Source organism: Eublepharis macularius, chromosome 5, assembly GCF_028583425.1.
Source record: "Eublepharis macularius isolate TG4126 chromosome 5, MPM_Emac_v1.0, whole genome shotgun sequence".
Classification (NCBI taxonomy): domain Eukaryota; kingdom Metazoa; phylum Chordata; class Lepidosauria; order Squamata; family Eublepharidae; genus Eublepharis; species Eublepharis macularius.
In genome coordinates this window covers 4,974,741-4,992,483 of record NC_072794.1, presented here as the reverse complement: position 1 = coordinate 4,992,483, position 17,743 = coordinate 4,974,741, and the positions used below count along the sequence as shown (strand labels likewise).

At 51.5% G+C, this 17,743-nt stretch overlaps 1 protein-coding gene across 1 annotated transcript; it reads left to right on the top strand.

Moving 5' to 3' along the window:
* Positions 1-12,103: 12,103 nt before the first annotated feature.
* KLF2 (KLF transcription factor 2) lies at positions 12,104-14,651 on the top strand. Its single transcript, XM_054981746.1, has 3 exons — positions 12,104-12,248; positions 12,604-13,477; positions 13,948-14,651. Exons 1-3 carry the CDS (start codon positions 12,153-12,155, stop codon positions 14,121-14,123), a joined length of 1,146 nt encoding a protein of 381 aa, XP_054837721.1. The 5' UTR covers positions 12,104-12,152; the 3' UTR covers positions 14,124-14,651.
* The last annotated feature ends 3,092 nt before the right edge of the window (positions 14,652-17,743 follow it).

Here is a 17,743-nt window from a genome sequence, read left to right as displayed (position 1 = left end):
TTGCTAGAGTTGCCAATCTCCAGGTGGAGCCCAGAATTCTCCCAGAATTACAGCTGATCTCCAGATTACAGAGATCAGTCCCCCTAGAAAAAAAGGCAGCTTTGGAGGATGGGCGGTGGCATTACGTCCTTGCTGAGCTCCTCCCCTTCTAAAACCCTGCCCTCCCCAGGCTCCATCCCCAAATCTCCAGGCATTTCCCAACTTGGAGTTGGCAACACGACAGCTTGTGCCTGTTTGCCATATAAATGCCCCGCAAGCCAGGTCCCAAGTGCAACTGTCTGGACTCCTCTGGTGTTTCTTTTTACAGGCAGCATCTCAAGAATGATTCCATGTTGCAAATGCTGAGAGAATCAGCATCCCCGTTCAAAACCCTTTTGTGACCTGGGCAAAGAAAGAAGGGAGCAATCAGCTGTGCCTAGGGATGTGTGCTTGGATTAATCTGGCTGGAAAATATACCCACCCAATCTTATTAGTATTAATGGGTCTATTTGGGTATCAGGATTGATATTTGGGATTCTCACATATACCAATATCCCAATCCTGGTATTTCCAGAATTTTAAGAGGTTGCAGATTTTTGTTTCTGAGATTTTGTTTTTAGTGTTTTGCAGGTTTTCAGGGCAACAAGAGGGAGAGGGAGGCAATTCACACAGGCAAATGAGACCACACATTGACCCTGTGTTCTGCCTGGCTTCTGTGATTTGAATGACACTGTTCTGTTGGGTTTGCAAGTATCCTTCCCTTCAGTTGGTTCTGGTGGGATGCTCTGTTAGGCTTGTTGGTTCTGTTTGTATTTGGATGCTTTTGGCCAGTGATTGCACTTGTGTGTCTGGCTATTGGCTTCTTTGCCCTAGAGAAAACATGGGTTTCCCCAACCCCCACTAGGAAACAATGGACAGTGGCTGGGGACACACTGTTTAAAGGCATGTAGAACTGGACCTCAGTCTTGACCCAATCTATTTGAGACTCGGAGTGTCTTTAGTGGATAGGCAGCACTAGCTCTGCAGCTATTTTGGCATCATTTGCTTGAAAAACAGCAACTCCAGCCCCTCTCTTAAAGATTCCCTCGAGGGAGTAAGGGATCCAAATAATTTCAGAATTAAAAAACATACACACACACACACAATCTGAATCTGAATGCCAAACTCACATCTCCCAGAATATCAAGATTTAAACCCTTGCCAAAATCCAAAAGAACGATTTCCCCCCATCTTTAAATGGAGGATCTCCGTATGCAGTTCAAGCAGACTTCAGTGCCCAGAATGGGTCTCTTGCCATCGGAGGGAACTGCAACTAAGGCCAAGGGGCTTTTGCTGCCCACCCCAACCAGCCTAGGTGCTGACTAGCATTCAGATCACAACCTGCCAGATTCCAACCAGCGGGTATTAGGTCCAAAACCAGAGAAAGTAGGGCCAAATTTGCCCTGCAATAATAATATGCAGCAAAGCAAATATTATGCCCACTAAGTCTGGATAAAACACGTCCCACCATGTCCCTCCCTCTACTGCCATGGCAAAGCAGAGTGTTGTGCAGTCAGAGGCTTCTTACGTCTATTGCTCCACTCAGCCCTTAAATGAGACGACACGCAGAGTGGGGAGCGCAGGAAAAGAACTTTAAAGATGCAATGAAAGAGGGCCCTGTGCTTGAAGTCTGGGCCAAGTATTTACCCAGCTGGCACCATTTAGTCCCATGCTCATGCGCTTGTGGCCGTAGTTGTGTTTAAAAATACAGCGCCCGCTTCTGCTTCTCTGGCTCCCAATAGCTTCCTCTGTAATTCTCCTTCCAGATAAAAGGGCAAACTATTTCTGGCTCGGTTGAAGATTTCTGTGGTTTCTCAAGCTGTAATGAGGAGAGGCTGGAATGCTAAAAATGACCTGGCCCAAACCCACCCTGAAGCCGGCCTGACCCTGGCACGGCAGGCGACACTTGGAGGTTTGCTGCCGGAGCCTCGTGCGCTTCGGAGCACCCCAGGACCAGGAGCCCCCTTCGCCGGGCTCGGGGCGCGCACGAGAGGGCGCAAAAGGCGCGCAGGGGGCCCGCCGCCCGCAGACTCGCCCGTCTCCCTGCCTGGCGCGCAGCACGGCCGCGGCCGGGGCGCGTCTCCTCGCGGAGTGGGCCGGGCGGCGGGGACAGCGCGGCCGCGGAGCCCGAAGGAGCCGCGGGCGGCCAGCAGACCCGGCGCGGCGCCCCCCGCTCCTCTCGCCAGCGGCCTCTGCGCCTCGGCCCTCCTGCGCTGGGGAGGCCCCGCCAGCCAAGCCCGCGCGTGAGCAGGAAAGGCCGCCCCGCGGGGCTTCCTGAGGAAGCGCGGCCAGGAGGAGGCGGGCGGCAGGCGGTTAAAAATAACGCCGGTATATAAAGGCCGCGGAGCCCCTCGCAGCTCTCCCCTCCGCCAGGGGCTGCGCCTGCGGCCGCGGCCGCCCAGCCCACCGGCCCCGCTGCACGCCTGGGGCAGGCAAGGAACGGGCTCTCCTCCGGCGCCCCGGCCTGGTGGGCCTCGGAACGGCTCCCAGGAGTCACGCGCCGCCGCCTCCGCTCTGCCGCCCTTTGCCCGTGGCGGGACCTCTGACTGGCCGCCGGCGCTGGGCCTGCAGCCGCCCTCGAGGCCCGTTCCCCGCTCGGACGGCGGCGGTTCGGGAAAGGCCCCTCCGGGCGTGCTTAGAGGCGGCCTCTTTCCCGCTACTTTGCAAAGCCAGTTCCTTCCCTGGCGCTCGCGTGCAAATGATGGTTTAGACACCCAATACTGTTTTATAAAAACACTTTCGAGTATGCAGAAGTACAAAACAACGGAAGCTAAATTTATTTATTATTTATTTAACTCAATTTCTATTCTACTCTACCCGAAAACGGGCTCAGAGCTGATCACAGCATTTAAATACACAATATGTTGAATAAAATTTTGCAACAATACAAATAACAATTTCTATAAACAGCTATGCACATATTCCACCCCTCACCCCCTCAGGCTAGATAGCCTGTGAGGCACAGTGGCCAGTTGTAGGTGGTTACAGAAAGACATGCGCTCCCCCCATGGCAGGAGGCTGATACAAACACCCTAGGTGGGCCACCTCTCTCAACTACCATATGCCTGGTGGAACATCTCTGTATTGCAGGCCCAATGGAAGGAGAACAAATCTGAATGGGCCCAAGTTGACGCAGAGTTCCACCAGGTTGGGGCCAGGGCCAAAAAAGCCCTGGCACTAGTTGAAGCAAGGCGAACCTCCTTAGGGCCGGGGACCACCAGTAGGTGTTTATCTGCTGAACAAAGCAGCCTCCGGGGTATATGTGGTGAGAGGTGGTCCCACAGGTATGCTGGTCCGTCAGCTAAGGATCTTAAAAGTTAGAACCAAAACCTTGAACCTGATCTGGAATTCAACTGGGAGCCAGAGCAGCTGGTACAAAACTGATGTTATACATGACCAGAATGGAGCCCCAGTCAGAATGTGTGCCGCTGCGTTCTGGACCAGTTGCAGTTTCCGGAGCAGTCTCAAGGGCAGCCCAGCATAAAGCGAGTTACAGTAGTCCAACCAGAAGGTGACTGTTGCATGGATCACTGAAGCTAGGTCGTTGGTTGAGAGGCAGGGGATAAGTTGCCTGACCTAACAAAGATGCAGACCTGGCAACTGCCGTGACCTGGGTCTCCATTGCCAAGGAGGAACCCAGGTAGCGTTGCCAGGTCCCTTAAGTCCCCCGGCAGGAGACTGGGATGCTGGCACTTACCCGGCACAGTCTTCATTATCCTCGCGAATGCACGTGTGCTCCCTGCATGTGTGATAATGTCACTTCCCGGAAGTGATGTCATCACACGGGTCAAAGGGCGGCTGCGGGAGAGCGCGTGTGCTCCCCAAAGGGCTGAATTGCCCATTCCCCCACGGGCTGGATTCAGCCTGAAACGGGGCCCGTTGCAGGAGCGCGCTGCAGCGGGGCATGCTGCGCTGCCAGGGGGGCACCCTGGGGGGCATGCCCCCCGCTGGCCAGGTAAGTGGGGGCGGGGGGAGGAAGTGGGAGCAGGGGATCCCCTGCCCCTGGCGGGGGATTGGCAAGCCTAAACCCAGGACTACACCCAAACTCCTCACCACTGGTACAAGTGTCAGTGGCGCCCCACCCAGGATCGGGAGATGGCTCCCAGAACCCGTCAGCCTGTGCCCCAGGTGCAGGACCTCTGTCTTATGAGGTTCAATTTCAGTTGGCTCTATTTTAACCAACCAGTCATGGCCTCTAAAGCCCTGGCCAAAGTATTCGGGGTGGATACCTCCTCCCCACCCCCGCATAACTGGAGAGAAAGAGCAAGAATGTGCAAAGCTGTGTAGAAAAACAATTGGATTGGAGGAGAGGGGAAATTGTGTCTGGCAGCAGAACATTTCAATTAAATCCAAATTCAGAATAATAAATTAAGAAGTGTGTGTCTTTTATCAAAGAGCTGCGCTTCATGGAAATCTCCGTGTAACCAGCAAAAAAGAAACCGGCTCCACGTGCAGAGCTGGGAGGTCCTTAAATGAAGTTCAACTAGGTTAGATTTGGGTCTATGAGAAAAGTGTTGTTGGTGTTTAGGTCTACATTTTTAGACCTAAATCTCAGGCCATTGGCCATGCCACCAGATATGGTTACAGGATCCTGGCTGTCTGCATTCATAAATTTCAGGTGTGGCTCATCATTCCACAAAATAATAGTCCCATCTTGGTTGCCCTTGGATCTCTCGGGCACTACCATGACAGAATAGCCCTTACATGTGAACCATGCGGAGATGGCTACAGTTCCGTGATTTGCATGTCCCAGGATCATTCCGTAGTAGGTCCAGTGAATGGGGCTCAGGCGCTAGTAGGGGCTAGGAAAGGCTTTTCTCTGGTTCAGCTCCTGGCCTGGGCTCCAGGGATGACCACAGCCTCTTCGAGCAGTTGTCAGTATGCAGAATGGCCACAGCAGCACTGTTCTTGAAGGGCAAGATTTCAGTCCAAGAGCACCTTAAAAACCAAATCGATTTCCAGAGTAGGAGCTTTCAAGAGTCAAAGCTCCCTTCTGGAATGTGTCTGGGCATGCTCACCTCCAATTTCTCAGCACAACAGGCATGCTTCTATGCCCCCTGTATAAATGAGCCATCAGCTTACACAGGAATGTATCCTGATACCACAAGGATACCTCTTGCTATTGAGTCTTCTGAACTAGGGAGAATTTCTAGCTTACAGAAATGTTGGGCTTGATTCTGCCCTAAATGCACTTTCCTGAGGATGGCAAATTTCACTAAGCTGGTGGGGACCACCTTGCATAGAGTCAGGACTGGTCACATGAAACTCTTAATAGCAATTCAAATGGTGCTCAGTCCTGTAGCAACTGAAAGCCAGCTTTCCATTCATCCTCTGAGGATGTGCCCCAAGGACATCCTTGCTCCTCTCTTTCCTTGTTACTACCAGTGGCAAGAAGTGCTTTACATCAGCATCAGCTGGGGGATGAATTGCACCTTTGTTCCTGCTTTGGAATCTCACATGTTGAGATTGTTGTCCTGTACAGACTATTGGACTTCTTGGAAAAGGTCTGGAAACTGTCGCAAATGCAGAACGTGGCCGCTCGTTTGGTACAGAGAGAGCATCAATCACCTGAGAGCAAGATCCAGGTCCAATAGCACCTTAAAGACCAACTAGATTCCAAGTTATGAGCTTTTGAGAGTCAAAGCTTCTTTTTTCAGATATGAAGAGTGGAAAGAGCCCTTATAATCCAGAGAGAAGGTGGAAGGGCTATTGTAAATTAATATGTCAGGAAAATGGCTATAATACATGTTGTTATGAGCTTGATAGCGCATGAGTGCAAAGTGCAGAAAAGCAGCATCTGTAATGCAAGAAAAATCTTATATCCTGATTCAACCCTGGGGGTCCATTGTTCCAAATTTGAAAATAAACTCAATTTCAGCAATCTCATGTTGGAATTTTCCTTTGAAGTTTCACTGTTTGAGAACTGAAACTCTTAAGTCAGTGATGTTCTTCCACTGTTTTTTGAATATTGTGATTTTTTATATCAGATTTATATCTATTCATTCTTTTATGAAGGGACTGACCTGTTTTTCCAATATAGAGAGCTGAAAAGCATTGCTGACACTTGATGGCATATATAATGCTGGAAGATAAAGAAGTGAATGAGCCTGGAAAGGTGCAGCTGGTGTCCCAGAGGCTCACAGACAGCACCTCAACTTTAAACAACTCATTCACAACAATGCACTGCGCATCATGGACACAAACTCTGGGACACTATAAACAAAGATGCCAGCACTGTCCCCATATTTACTCCAACAACACAATTGCTGAATCTTATAACAACAGCTATACCATCTCAGGCTTCAGAGTAGTTAACTACAACACTTATCATAATACCTCTCCCACCCTCTGCTGGGATTATAAAGACTACTTTTCCCACACGTCACATCTGGCAAAGGGAACTTTAACTCTCGAAAGCTCATACCCTGGAAATCTAGTTGGTCATTAAGATGCTATTGGACAAGGATTTTGCTCTTTGACTGCAGACCGACATGGCTACCCACCTGAAACTGTCAATCACCTAAGTATGGGCTAATAGCCCATACTTAGATTTTGAACCAAAATCCAGCAATAATCCAAGAGGCTGAAAGACAACTCTCCAATACAGATTGGTCTCTAGGGTGCCACTGGACTCATATCCTGCTGTTTGACTGAAGACCAACACAGCTATCCACTTAAAGCAACAATCCAGTTTACTTCCAAAGGCACTGGGGCTCCGAAGCATCACGCAAATCCATGATTGGAATCATCTATACCAGTGATCCCGAATATGGCACCCACCAGTGAGCTTCCAAGTGCCTATTTGCTCTTCCCACGAAGTGTGTCTTTCCCCCAAGCCAGTCCTCCTGGCTTTACCTCACTGGAATAAGGGGTGCTTCAGGAGAGCCCAGGAGGCATGCCCACTCAAAGACAGCAGCCCCAATCCTAGGAGGATGATTGGCTTGCAATCTCCCAAGATTCTGTGGTCGGCCACAGCACCCCATGGCAGCCATTCTGTGGTGGTGCCCACTCACTGTTTCAAACTCCCCAAAGTGCCCACAGATTCAACAAGTTTGAGGTACCCTGATCTATATTCTAGAACATGGAGAATAATTTGAGCGGGCCAGCCGTGGTTTCCTGAGGTGCAGCACAACAGTGAGCTTGCCAGGTCAAGAGCCTGGTCTAGGGTGAAATGCGCCAGCAAGCACGTGCAAATGCCGCTTCTGAGTGAGGATCACAATATTTTTCGGTAGCGATGCAAGGAGCACTCTCTTCCTCCAGAAAGGGAAGGTTTCCACAGCTGAGTCACACAAAGCGCAGCAGAAGCTACAGCCTCCGGCGTCCTGGGTGATTTCCCTCATGAAGAAGACTTTTCACTGAAAGACAGAACAAGTGATTACACAAGTGTGACATTACAAAAGCATGACTCACACAATTTTGTGTATTTGGGTTACCAAGGGGAGTCAGCTGCTCAAACTGCTCAGCTGGTAAACATTCAGTCAAACCTCAGAATGTAAATTTTCATTTCATTTGTTTGTTTGTAGCCCACCTTTTCCTCCAAGACTCAAGGTGAACTATCGAACAAAAACCAGTGAGATATCCAGTGAACAAGTCAATTGGATTAGGATTCTAGAAGTAGGAGACAATGCAACCAACAAACTGCCTAGGCAAGCTGAGCGCTAGCTTGGTGTAGTGGTTAAGAAGAGTGACAGGACTGTAATCTGGAGAGCTGAGTTTGATTCCCCACTCCTCCACTTGAAGCCAGCTGGGTGACCTTGGGCTAGTCACTTAAGAGCGGCAGGACTCTAATCTGGAGAGCCGGGTTTGATTCCCCACTCCTCCACTTGAAGCCAGCTGGGTGACCTGGGGTCAGTCACAGCTTCTAGGAGCTCTCTCAGTCCCTCCCACCTCACAGGGTGTTTGTTGTGGGAATAACAACTTTGTAAACAGCTCTGAGTGGGTGTTAAGTTGTTCTGAAGGGCGGTATATACATCAAATATTCTTGTTATTGTTATGTTAAACAGTGTAAGAAGTAGAAGACAAGGGGAGAAGACAGTGTACTAAAAGCAGGTGATACCTGCGTTAATAATCCCAGGGAGCTACAATCCTATTCCGTTATAAAGGTGTCTTCCTGGACTTTCTATTCCACTACAGATCTAATCCCTTTTAAAAAATGCCTTCTAAAACATTACTGATTTGCACATTCTGTGGAATGACAAAGTATGGGAGCTTCCCTGACCTCCTCAGGCAGGCGATTCTACAAGATGGGAGCCACAACAAAGAAGGCACGAGAATGAACAGTTGCCAATCTCCGCCATTTGCAGAGTGGCACCTTTCGAAGGCTTTGCTCAGGTGAGCAAAGACAGAGCAGGGCAGAGCAGAAGTAGTCTGCAGGCATGAGAATCCAAGGCCATTATTTGCTTACTTCATTTATACCCCACTTTTCTCACCAATGGAGACCCAAAGTGGCTTACATTGTTCTCCCCTCTGTTTTATCCTTACAACAACCATGTGAGGTAGGTTAAGGCTGAGAGGGTGTGACTGGCCCAAGGTCACCCAGCAAACATCCATGGCAGAGTAGTGAATTGAACCTGGGTCTCCCAGAGCCTAGTTGAGTACTCTACACCATGCTGGCTTTCTAAGTAGGCAATGATCTACTACTACTGCGGCTTAGTAGGTGAAAACAAGGACCCTGAATTCAATCTGGTCACTGATTGGTAATCATTGGAGTGAGGAATGGGTGTCTGATAGAATGCAGCATGGTGCCCGAGAGGCTGCGGAGTCCTGTACCAATAAGTTTCTGAGTTGGCTTTAAGGGCAGACCCATATAAACCCTTTGCTTTAAGGGCAGATTCTTCTTCGAGGATGAATGAAGGTAGAAGGATGCACTAACTGGCTTCTCCAGCAGTACATTGGACTCAGGCTCTTAACCGAGTCAGCCAGGGTCAACGGGATGCCATCAAAATTGGGAAGCACAATGTCCCTTTAAGGGAGGGCAGACGTGCAGCAGAACCCTAACCCAAACCAATATTGACTGCAAAAAAAATCAGGAATAAGTCTGGTGTGTGGGAAAGCCCCAAGGCCTGGAGTTGGTCAGCTCCTACTCTCTCAATCACTTTGCCCAGAAAGGGCAGTTTGGAGACTGGGCTATTGTTTACTCTAGCTACATCATTTACTCTAGCAATGGTTTCTTAGGTAGTGGATGGATAACCATCTCTTTTATATGATTGAATGATTTATGATCATTCACTGATATGTTTACAAGATTTCAGTAAATAAGATGGACAAGGATCCTGAGTAGAAGGGTCCTGTTGATATGGTGTGAACAGGTAGGGCAGGAGGGGCCAGACCAAGTCACCTCTGCAGGTGGGATGGACAGGTGTCAGGGACTGAGATCCCTGGCTGTTACTCCAAGCCACCCCAGCTCCCCAAACCAAGCGACCCAGCAGCCAGCCCTTGTTCTTTGGCCATGCAGCTAGCAGGTGGCTGAGGCCAGAGTCAGCGAAGAGCCATGTATTGTGCATGCTGCCCAGGAACTTGGCCACAAGCTCCATAAAGATGCCCTGTTGGTTGCCAGTGGCCCGGGCATTCAGGCTGTGGAAGTGGTGCTGGTTGCCTTAGATCTGACGGTCCTCCGGGGGGGGGGGTGATGAGGATGATGTGCATTCAGTTTACGCCCTCACAACATTCGGGAAGCCCTTAAAAGAGGCAAACATGGCCCGGATGGTACCAGTCCGGCCTCTTCTGTAGGAAAGCACATGTGCTCCTGCAGATTCCCCAGCATGGCATCCAGAAAGCTGTGGGGTCACCGGCTCGCTCACAAATGGAACACCTTCATCACCCCTTGGAAGGAGCCACTGGGCATGAATTGGAAGGAAAGCTGCATCCGCTGGGAGAGGGGAGACTGGCGCAAACTAGGCAGAACTAAGCCAGGCAGGTGCACTTCTGCACTCCTGCTACTGCCTGTCCCTGAACACCTGTCAGCACTGCTGTGTCCTTGGAGCCCTTGCTCTCTTCCCATGTGGGTGGCGACAGAGCAGGAGTGGCCAGAGACTTGTCATGAATCGAGGGTTGCTCTGTTCTGGGGTCAGCAGTGCACAGAGGGGCTGGCGGTGTCTGTGGCAATCGTTACCAGGCACCTCGTGGAGTTAGTGGCTCTTGTCAGGTATGCCAGGGGCAGGCAGGAGCATACCAAGGACCTGCTTGGTAACCTGGCAGCCCCACACACAGACTCCCGTTCTGGTGACTCCCTTCCCACTCTGTGACTGGTGGAGTGGCCCTGGGCTAACCTTGTTAGGTACCCACTTATGGCAGGCAATCTACCACCGATCAGTGCCTCTGCCTACCAAATGGCAGGAGAAATGGGGGGGGATACGCCCATCATCCCGACACACCCTAGAAACAACTCATCACACAAGGGCCAATTCTTTAACAATCAGCCCTGGCACAATGCTGTGATTTCAAGGTCACACTGTGTGCATGTGTCCCAGTAAACTCAAACCCACTCCCCCCCACACCGATTGCCAGAGGAGACCTGGCCACCCTACCCTGGGCGGGAGCACTCCCTCTCCCCTATGGGCATGCCCCTGGATAGCTCTGCTGGGGTCACCCCCAATGCGCTGGTTGCTGGATCTCCCTCCTAACTGTGCTTTCTCTCTGCCGCCTCCTCCTGACTCTGCCAGCTGCAGGTGTCTTGAAGGGGTGGGGCTCTGTGCACTGGGCCAGGTCCCGTTGCTGCTGCCTGGTGATTGGATCTGCGCACCGTCTGTCATGCACCTGTGATCTTGGAGTGCTTTGGCATAGTCATGACCCCATATGCCCCCCCTTCCAGGTCTTTTCACTGTGTCCTGCCTCTGCCAAGACCTTTTAGGGAGCGGACTGGTGGCGGCACAGGTACACCGGCAGTCAGCTGCCGCTGCGGCAACAGGGTGGCCCTTCCTGAAACTTAGTAAAAAGACAATAATGGATGAGTGGAAACCTACATACAACCAACTTTGGTTTTTCAGTTTTAGAGGTGAGTGACATTTGTCTAAGTCGTGAAAGTTTTAGAGTGATCTATATTTATTCTAAGATCTCTGTTTCCACTTATACATAGGATAATACCTGAAATATAGCCATGGATTTGTTTACATGTATGGATATGTTTATGCACTTTTCACATAGTATTTACTGCCTTTTTACTAATTTTCCTATTTTGATTATTCTTTTCTTGCTTTTTATTTACATTCCTATCCTATAGATAGATCTCCTGAAGACGCATATACAAAACACAATGGAATAAATATACTTTTGCTTCCCCCCGCCAAAGGCGCCTATGCTCATGGCCATCACTCCGCAATTACTCGCTGTGGACAAAGGTCTTTTCTTTGGTTTGTCTTGAATCTACATGCCGATCAACTTTATAGGGTGCCTCTGAGTTCCAGTATTAAGGGAAAGGGAGAAAAAGGGCTTTTTAAAAAACCCACACACAGTTTTATGCGCCTCTCATGTTCCCCTTCAGTCCTTTTTTCTAAACGGAAATCTCACTAGTCTTTCCCCAGAGGAGAGGGGCTCGACCCTTTGCTCGTCTCGGTTGCCCTCTTCGCTACTTTGCCCAGTTCTGCACTTTCTTCTTTTTGCGGCAGGGAGGCCAGCCCGGCGGCACTTTGCCAAACGAGGCCAGGCCGGCGCGCTGGAGCGGGGCGCCCTCCCACCAGGGGCCCTTTGATCCCCGGCCCTCTCCTCACAAGCGGCGAACGAGCGCAGCCGGGCCCCGAACCCAGCCAACAAGGCCCGGGATCGTGCCGCGCGCCGCGTTCTCTAGGCCCCGGAGCTCCGCGGGAAGGGGCGCCCCGGAGCCCGGGAAGCGCGCCGCCGGAGGCGAGGAGTGGGCTATGCGCCCGGCGAAGCCCGCGCCCGGAGCGGCACTGGAGCGGCGGCTCGGCCTCGCTCCTTGTGCTTCTCCTCCTCCCGCCCGTCCTTTTATAGCGGGGCTAAATTTAGGCCGGGCCCAACCGGGCTGGCTCTCGGGCTCCCCCCGCCCGGCCGTCGGACGCGCTTCCTGAGTCCCAGCAATTGGGCTGCGCGCTCGGCGGGCGCTTCTTAAAAGCGGCGCCGGCGAGCCAAGGCCGACAGACAGACAGATTGGCCGGCCAGGCAGCCAGCCGGGGCCCGGGATGGCGCTGTTGAGCGGCCCCATGGCCGCGGCCCCCAGCCTGCCCTCCTTCGCCTCCTTCTGCAACCGGGACGGCCACGCGCCGCAGCTGCACCAAGTGAGTGGCGGCGGGAGGGGAAGGACCCGCGCTCTGCACGTGCTCAGAGGCACGCCCGCCTGCTGCTGTCCCGCAAGCAGAGCGGGGGGAGGGGGGGTGAAGCGAGCTGCGCCGGGGTGACGCCCTGCCCTCCCCCGCTGCCCGCTCCAGATCGCGCCCTGGCTGGGGCAGCTGGCGGGGGGCGGGGGGCGGGGGGCAACGGCCCGGCCCGGCCCAAGCGCGAAGGAGCCGCTCGCAGGCATCGCCAAGCCCAGGCGGCCGGACGACACTTGGCCCCCGGTAGTGCCCAGAGCTCCAGCCCTGGCGGCCGCCCTCCCCACCCGACCCTAAAGCGCCTTTTCTGCATCTCTTTCAGCGATGGAACTGCAGCCTGGGGGCGAAGCTGCCCCCCACCCACTGCCCCATGCCGGACATGAGGCCGGACTCGGAGCCCCTCGGCAGCCCTCCCAGAGAAGACGAGGATCTCAACACTGTTCTGGATTTGATCCTTTCGATGGGCAGCGACGGCCCCGTTCAGGACTCCGCTTGTGGGGACTATGCCGCGGGCCTGCTGGAAGGCAGCTCCTTCTATCAGACAAGTCCACAGCCTGGACGCTACGGCCACTTGGAACGGGGCAGCCCCCCGCCCTGCAGCTCTGGACTTATTGCTGACCCGGACCCAAGCTACTGCCTCCCCACTACTGTCCAGGGGTGCTTCTTTGTGGCCTCTGGCTTTGCAGGACAGCATTTTATGGAGACTGTGAAGCTGGAGCCTGAAAGGGACAGTTACGGGCCACCGGTGGGCCTGCCCCCTCAGCCCTGCCCCAAGATCAAGCAGGAAGGCAGCCTCCCCTGCATGATGGCTGGCTCCCCCCAGATCCCTGGAGCAGAGACCCCTCCTTTGAGCCCTGACGATCTCCTAGTGGCCGAGTGCTCAGGACAGATGCTGTGCCCCTCGCCCATGCCACTTCCTCCAGGCTACCATCCTGCTGCTGGCTTTTCCCATCCTCAGTACCAAAGCACCTCTCAGTTTAGCCTCTTTGAAGACAGCCTGCCCTGCCAGCCTTCTGTCCCCAGAGGCATGCTCACCCCCCCATCCTCTCCTCTGGAGCTGCTAGACGCCAAGCCCAAGCGGGGCCGCCGTTCCTGGCCACGCAAAAGGACTGCCACACACACCTGCACCTACACTGGCTGCGGGAAAACTTACACCAAGAGCTCGCACCTGAAGGCACACCTGCGGACACACACAGGTAACTAACCCAGGGTGAAAAGGATGCAGTTGCCTTGTGGGGCAGTGGGCAGCAGAATTGGCAGATGTCCAGGAGTGGCCAAGTCTTGACTAACCTGACTTGGCTCATGCAGAGCCTGTTGCTCACCATCTGCATGAAATGGTTGGACTGTCAAGGCACCAAGGGAGGAAAGCCCCCTTTGGTGTTTACAGACTTTCTTGTGCCAGGAGGCAGCGGGTGGCTGCCAGTGACGATTCTGTCGAGCATTTTGAATTCCTTAGCTAGGGTGGGATGCTGCAGTTTCCTCAGAAGCAAGGAGATACAGTTCTCTGGTCCACGGCTGCTGCTTCTAATGGCATCTCCTCCTAGAATGCCCTTGCTTTACAGCTGCTGTCTGTTGGGGCAGGGGAGATCATGATGGCTGGGCAGGGTACTGATGGTAGCTTCTAGTGTGACACATGCCAACTCTTGTGTATATTTTTTCCCAACAGGCGAGAAGCCGTATCATTGCAACTGGGATGGATGTGGCTGGAAATTTGCCCGCTCTGATGAACTTACACGCCATTACCGCAAGCACACAGGGCACCGCCCCTTCCAGTGCCACTTGTGTGACCGGGCATTCTCCCGCTCTGACCATCTGGCTCTGCACATGAAGAGGCACATGTAACAGGGCTGGACAAAAGAGGCTCACCAGAACTTTTGGGGACTGCAAAACTGGTACTATGTCTGTCAGAGAGGTCGAGTGGAGCCAGTGGCTGAGCCCAACCTGCTTCTTTATGCCCGTTCTCCATGCCATGGGCTAGCGGAGCTTCTTTATGGGTCCACTGGGCCACGGGACAGCAACCAAGGGCTGTCCAGCTGTAGATACTGTAGGTGACCATGATGGCCCAGAAGTTCTATGACAACTGCTCCCCAGGGACTTGAGGGTTGCCCTACTTGAAGGGTCTTGGGAGTGACCCTGGTGGCTCAAGCAGCGCATCTCCAACATGTCGTCTTATGTCTGTCATGACCTACACTAGAAACACAGGGCTTGATGTCTTGTAAATGAACAAACTTCTAAAAAATTAAATATTGTAAATATTTTTATACAGAAGTACTGGATTATGCATATAATCGACAGATGGGTATTTTGCCTGTTCCTTTAAAAAACTTTACAGTATTTTAACTTTACAGAATTTTCTAAAATAAAGCAATTTTGAGCTGACGTGTTTCTGTTCTTAAAATATGCAGCTGTTAAGGGATCAGAACTACCTGAAAATAGAACCCGGACTGCCCCAAAGTATGATCTGGCTGCCCTCCCTCCCGCTCGCAGCTCCATCACATTCTAACTACAGCAAAGCAAGAAATAGACCCACAGACCACAGGGCAAGACACAGCACCAAAAAGAGGGCTCTTTAGTTCAAAAAGAACCAAAACTGTAATTTTAGTCTTATTTTTATTTACTTTAGAAACTATCTGGGTAGCACCCTGAAATGTTTTCCAGATGCAGTTGTAGCTGTGCCAGCGTCAGGCTGTAGACCTCCTCCCTTACTCTCAGATGTAAACACTCCGTGCCTGTAATTACGGAGCCTTAATTTTACAGCAAAATCACTGTCCCCACAACTCCGTATGGAACTCCGTATGGAACAGTGTATACGGGGCGTGTGCGTGTGTCTCACAATACTATATTGCAGGGATTTGTTTCATGAAATTAGTTTCTCGATCCACGCTGGTTCTGAGGCAGGTTGATAGAGGGAAGGCACTGTGCAGCCCTCAGGCTCTTTCAGGATTTACCATTTGCAGAAATAGACATAAAGCAATCGTAACAAGGGAAGATGAGACCTTGAATTATTGGGGGGGGGGCAGGGTAGGAGAGACCGGGGATGTATGGAAGACCTGGAGAGGAGGGGGCTACAGGATGTGCTTGAGGAGATTCTACAAGGATTACTGCCAATTTTCACCTCAACTATTGTAGTTGCACCCCCCCCCCCACTTCTTAAACAGTTTTTAAATTGGCAAATGCAAAAAAAGGAAATCGTGCTTAAAATTTGCATGGGTCTGCTGCTATGCCCTCTGTTACCAAAATTAGTGCTTCCATTACACACTTGAAGAAAATGACTGGGAGTCTATTTAAAGTAGCAGCCACACTTAAGCGTTCCTCTGTGAAGAGAAAAACCCTGTCCTTTCTTGAGGACAGGTCCTTCCGAAGGGCAGAACACAAGAAGATTCAGCTGGGACAGTTTTCTTGCTACTGTTTCCACAGTATAGTTGCACAATACAATTTCAGAAAGAAAGTTAAAGCTGTGCTAAATCAATCGGGTTGTGATTGCTGCAACAGTTTCAGCCATTTCCTCTTCTTTCCCCAACCACAGGGCACAAATTCATAGAAAAGGTCAGGTAAACCCTGTGGTACCTCAAGCTGAAAGCATCACCATCACTCAACGCGGTTAATGGGGGAGGGGTGTTCCCTGGAATGGAAGGACCTCTACACTCGCAAAGATGTGAGCTGGGAGGTGTGAAATCCCCTCCTCTCTCCACCCCCAGCCTAGAGAGCATAACTTTCACCTTTCTGCCCTTGATACACCACAGGCCCGAGGCGACTGCTGTTGGCAAGCCAAGCTGTGCAGAACAGCCTCAGCGAAAGCTTTCAATTGCTCCCCTCAGGGCATCTCGGGGTGTCAGTCCGGCCATCTTCTTCCAATGGCCCCTCATACCATATTGAATCGCAGCCCCCACACTGAGATCACAACGCAGGCATACTTCTGACCCAGAAAGGATCAAGGCCAAGGCAGTGGAGAAACAGACTGCTTGCCTGGAAGAACGGTCATTTCCTGAGCCCCAAATTTCCCTGAGATCCGTTTGTGCCAAAGGACAGTCTCCAGTGACCAGGTGCAGCCCCAGGCCAGGAAAAGGCACAGGAGGGCAGAAGTACAAACCGATGTGACCGAGAAGAGAACAGCCCTCAAGTCTCAAAAGCTCCAAAATAAGTAACTTTTTCATTTATTATATTAAAACAATAACATTTCTCTTATAATAAACAATAAACACATAGGTTAAAATTCAACAATACAACCCCCACCCCTGCAGTTGGGTTATATATTTCCAAGGATATAGATACAGTCATTTACATATTTGGCTAACGTTGGTCAGCATCACCTCCCTTGCTCTGCAAACCTGCTAGTTTCTCACCAGCCCCAGTGATGTTAGCAGGGGCACGAAACGGCCGGGATCCAAAGCAGGCGCCTCGAGGGTTTCCTGCCTGAGCAGCAGACTCCTCCCTGCCTCCCCACCAAGTAACGTCATAAATTGCCTGTGGAACTCCCCAAATTCCAAAAGCAATTTATTCCTTTCCATGAAACACAAACCCAAAGGTCCTCTGGATATATGGAACTGATCCTGGGGCTCTTTGGATTAATTGCTGATACTCTTTGCTATGAAATCACCTTTAATTGTCAGAACTGAGATGGAAAAACAACAAAACCAACAAAGGGTGTGCGTGCGTGCGCGTGGGCAGAATGTCCATCTTCGATGAAAAAAACGGTAAATAATTTAGCCATTTGCTGAGGACTCTGCAACTCTTAAAGGACAGCCAAGACAACCCCATAAATTTCACTTCTTTCTTATTAGAAGAAAGCAATTCACAAATCCATGAAGGTCAGAAAAGGACTGGAGACAGCATCTCCTCTATTAGAGGCGCCAGTCTGCTGAACAAGGTAGGCAGTGAGAAAGGATGTCTGTTTCAAGGTATCGAAGGATGGGTGCAGCAACAGAAGATGTGCTCCTACAGACAAGCTATTTCAGCACAGATTACAGAGAGGGTGTGGGAAAACACAAAGATTTTACACAGTGGCATTTAACAAGAAAGCAAGAACAGATCTCTGTACTAAGCCATCACTCCTGCTGTAAGGCCCTTCTGCAACCAGAGTGCTTAGTTTTCAACCATGCCAGAGAGCTGCATAGGATTTTCTAGAACACTGCTATGGACAGAGCCTTTGAACAATAAAGGAAGAATTGCTTCAGGTTGGACTGCAGGGGGGTTGTAGGTTACAGAGGGGCACACACTGTTCACACCAGGGGATAGTGAAGACCCCCCCCCCTATAGCAAGGGACACAGAGAAGCTCAAAATGAGCCTCTATCCCTGCCAGAGGAGCAGGGCGGAATCCACATTACCTCCGCGCGTCCCGGTGTTGCACTAAATGTTCGCTAAACACCCAGAAGTATAGCGTCTTTCTAGCGCGATTCAGAAATCGTGCTTGAAAGACGCTATACTTCCGGGTGTTTAGCGAGCATTTAGTGCAACACCGGGA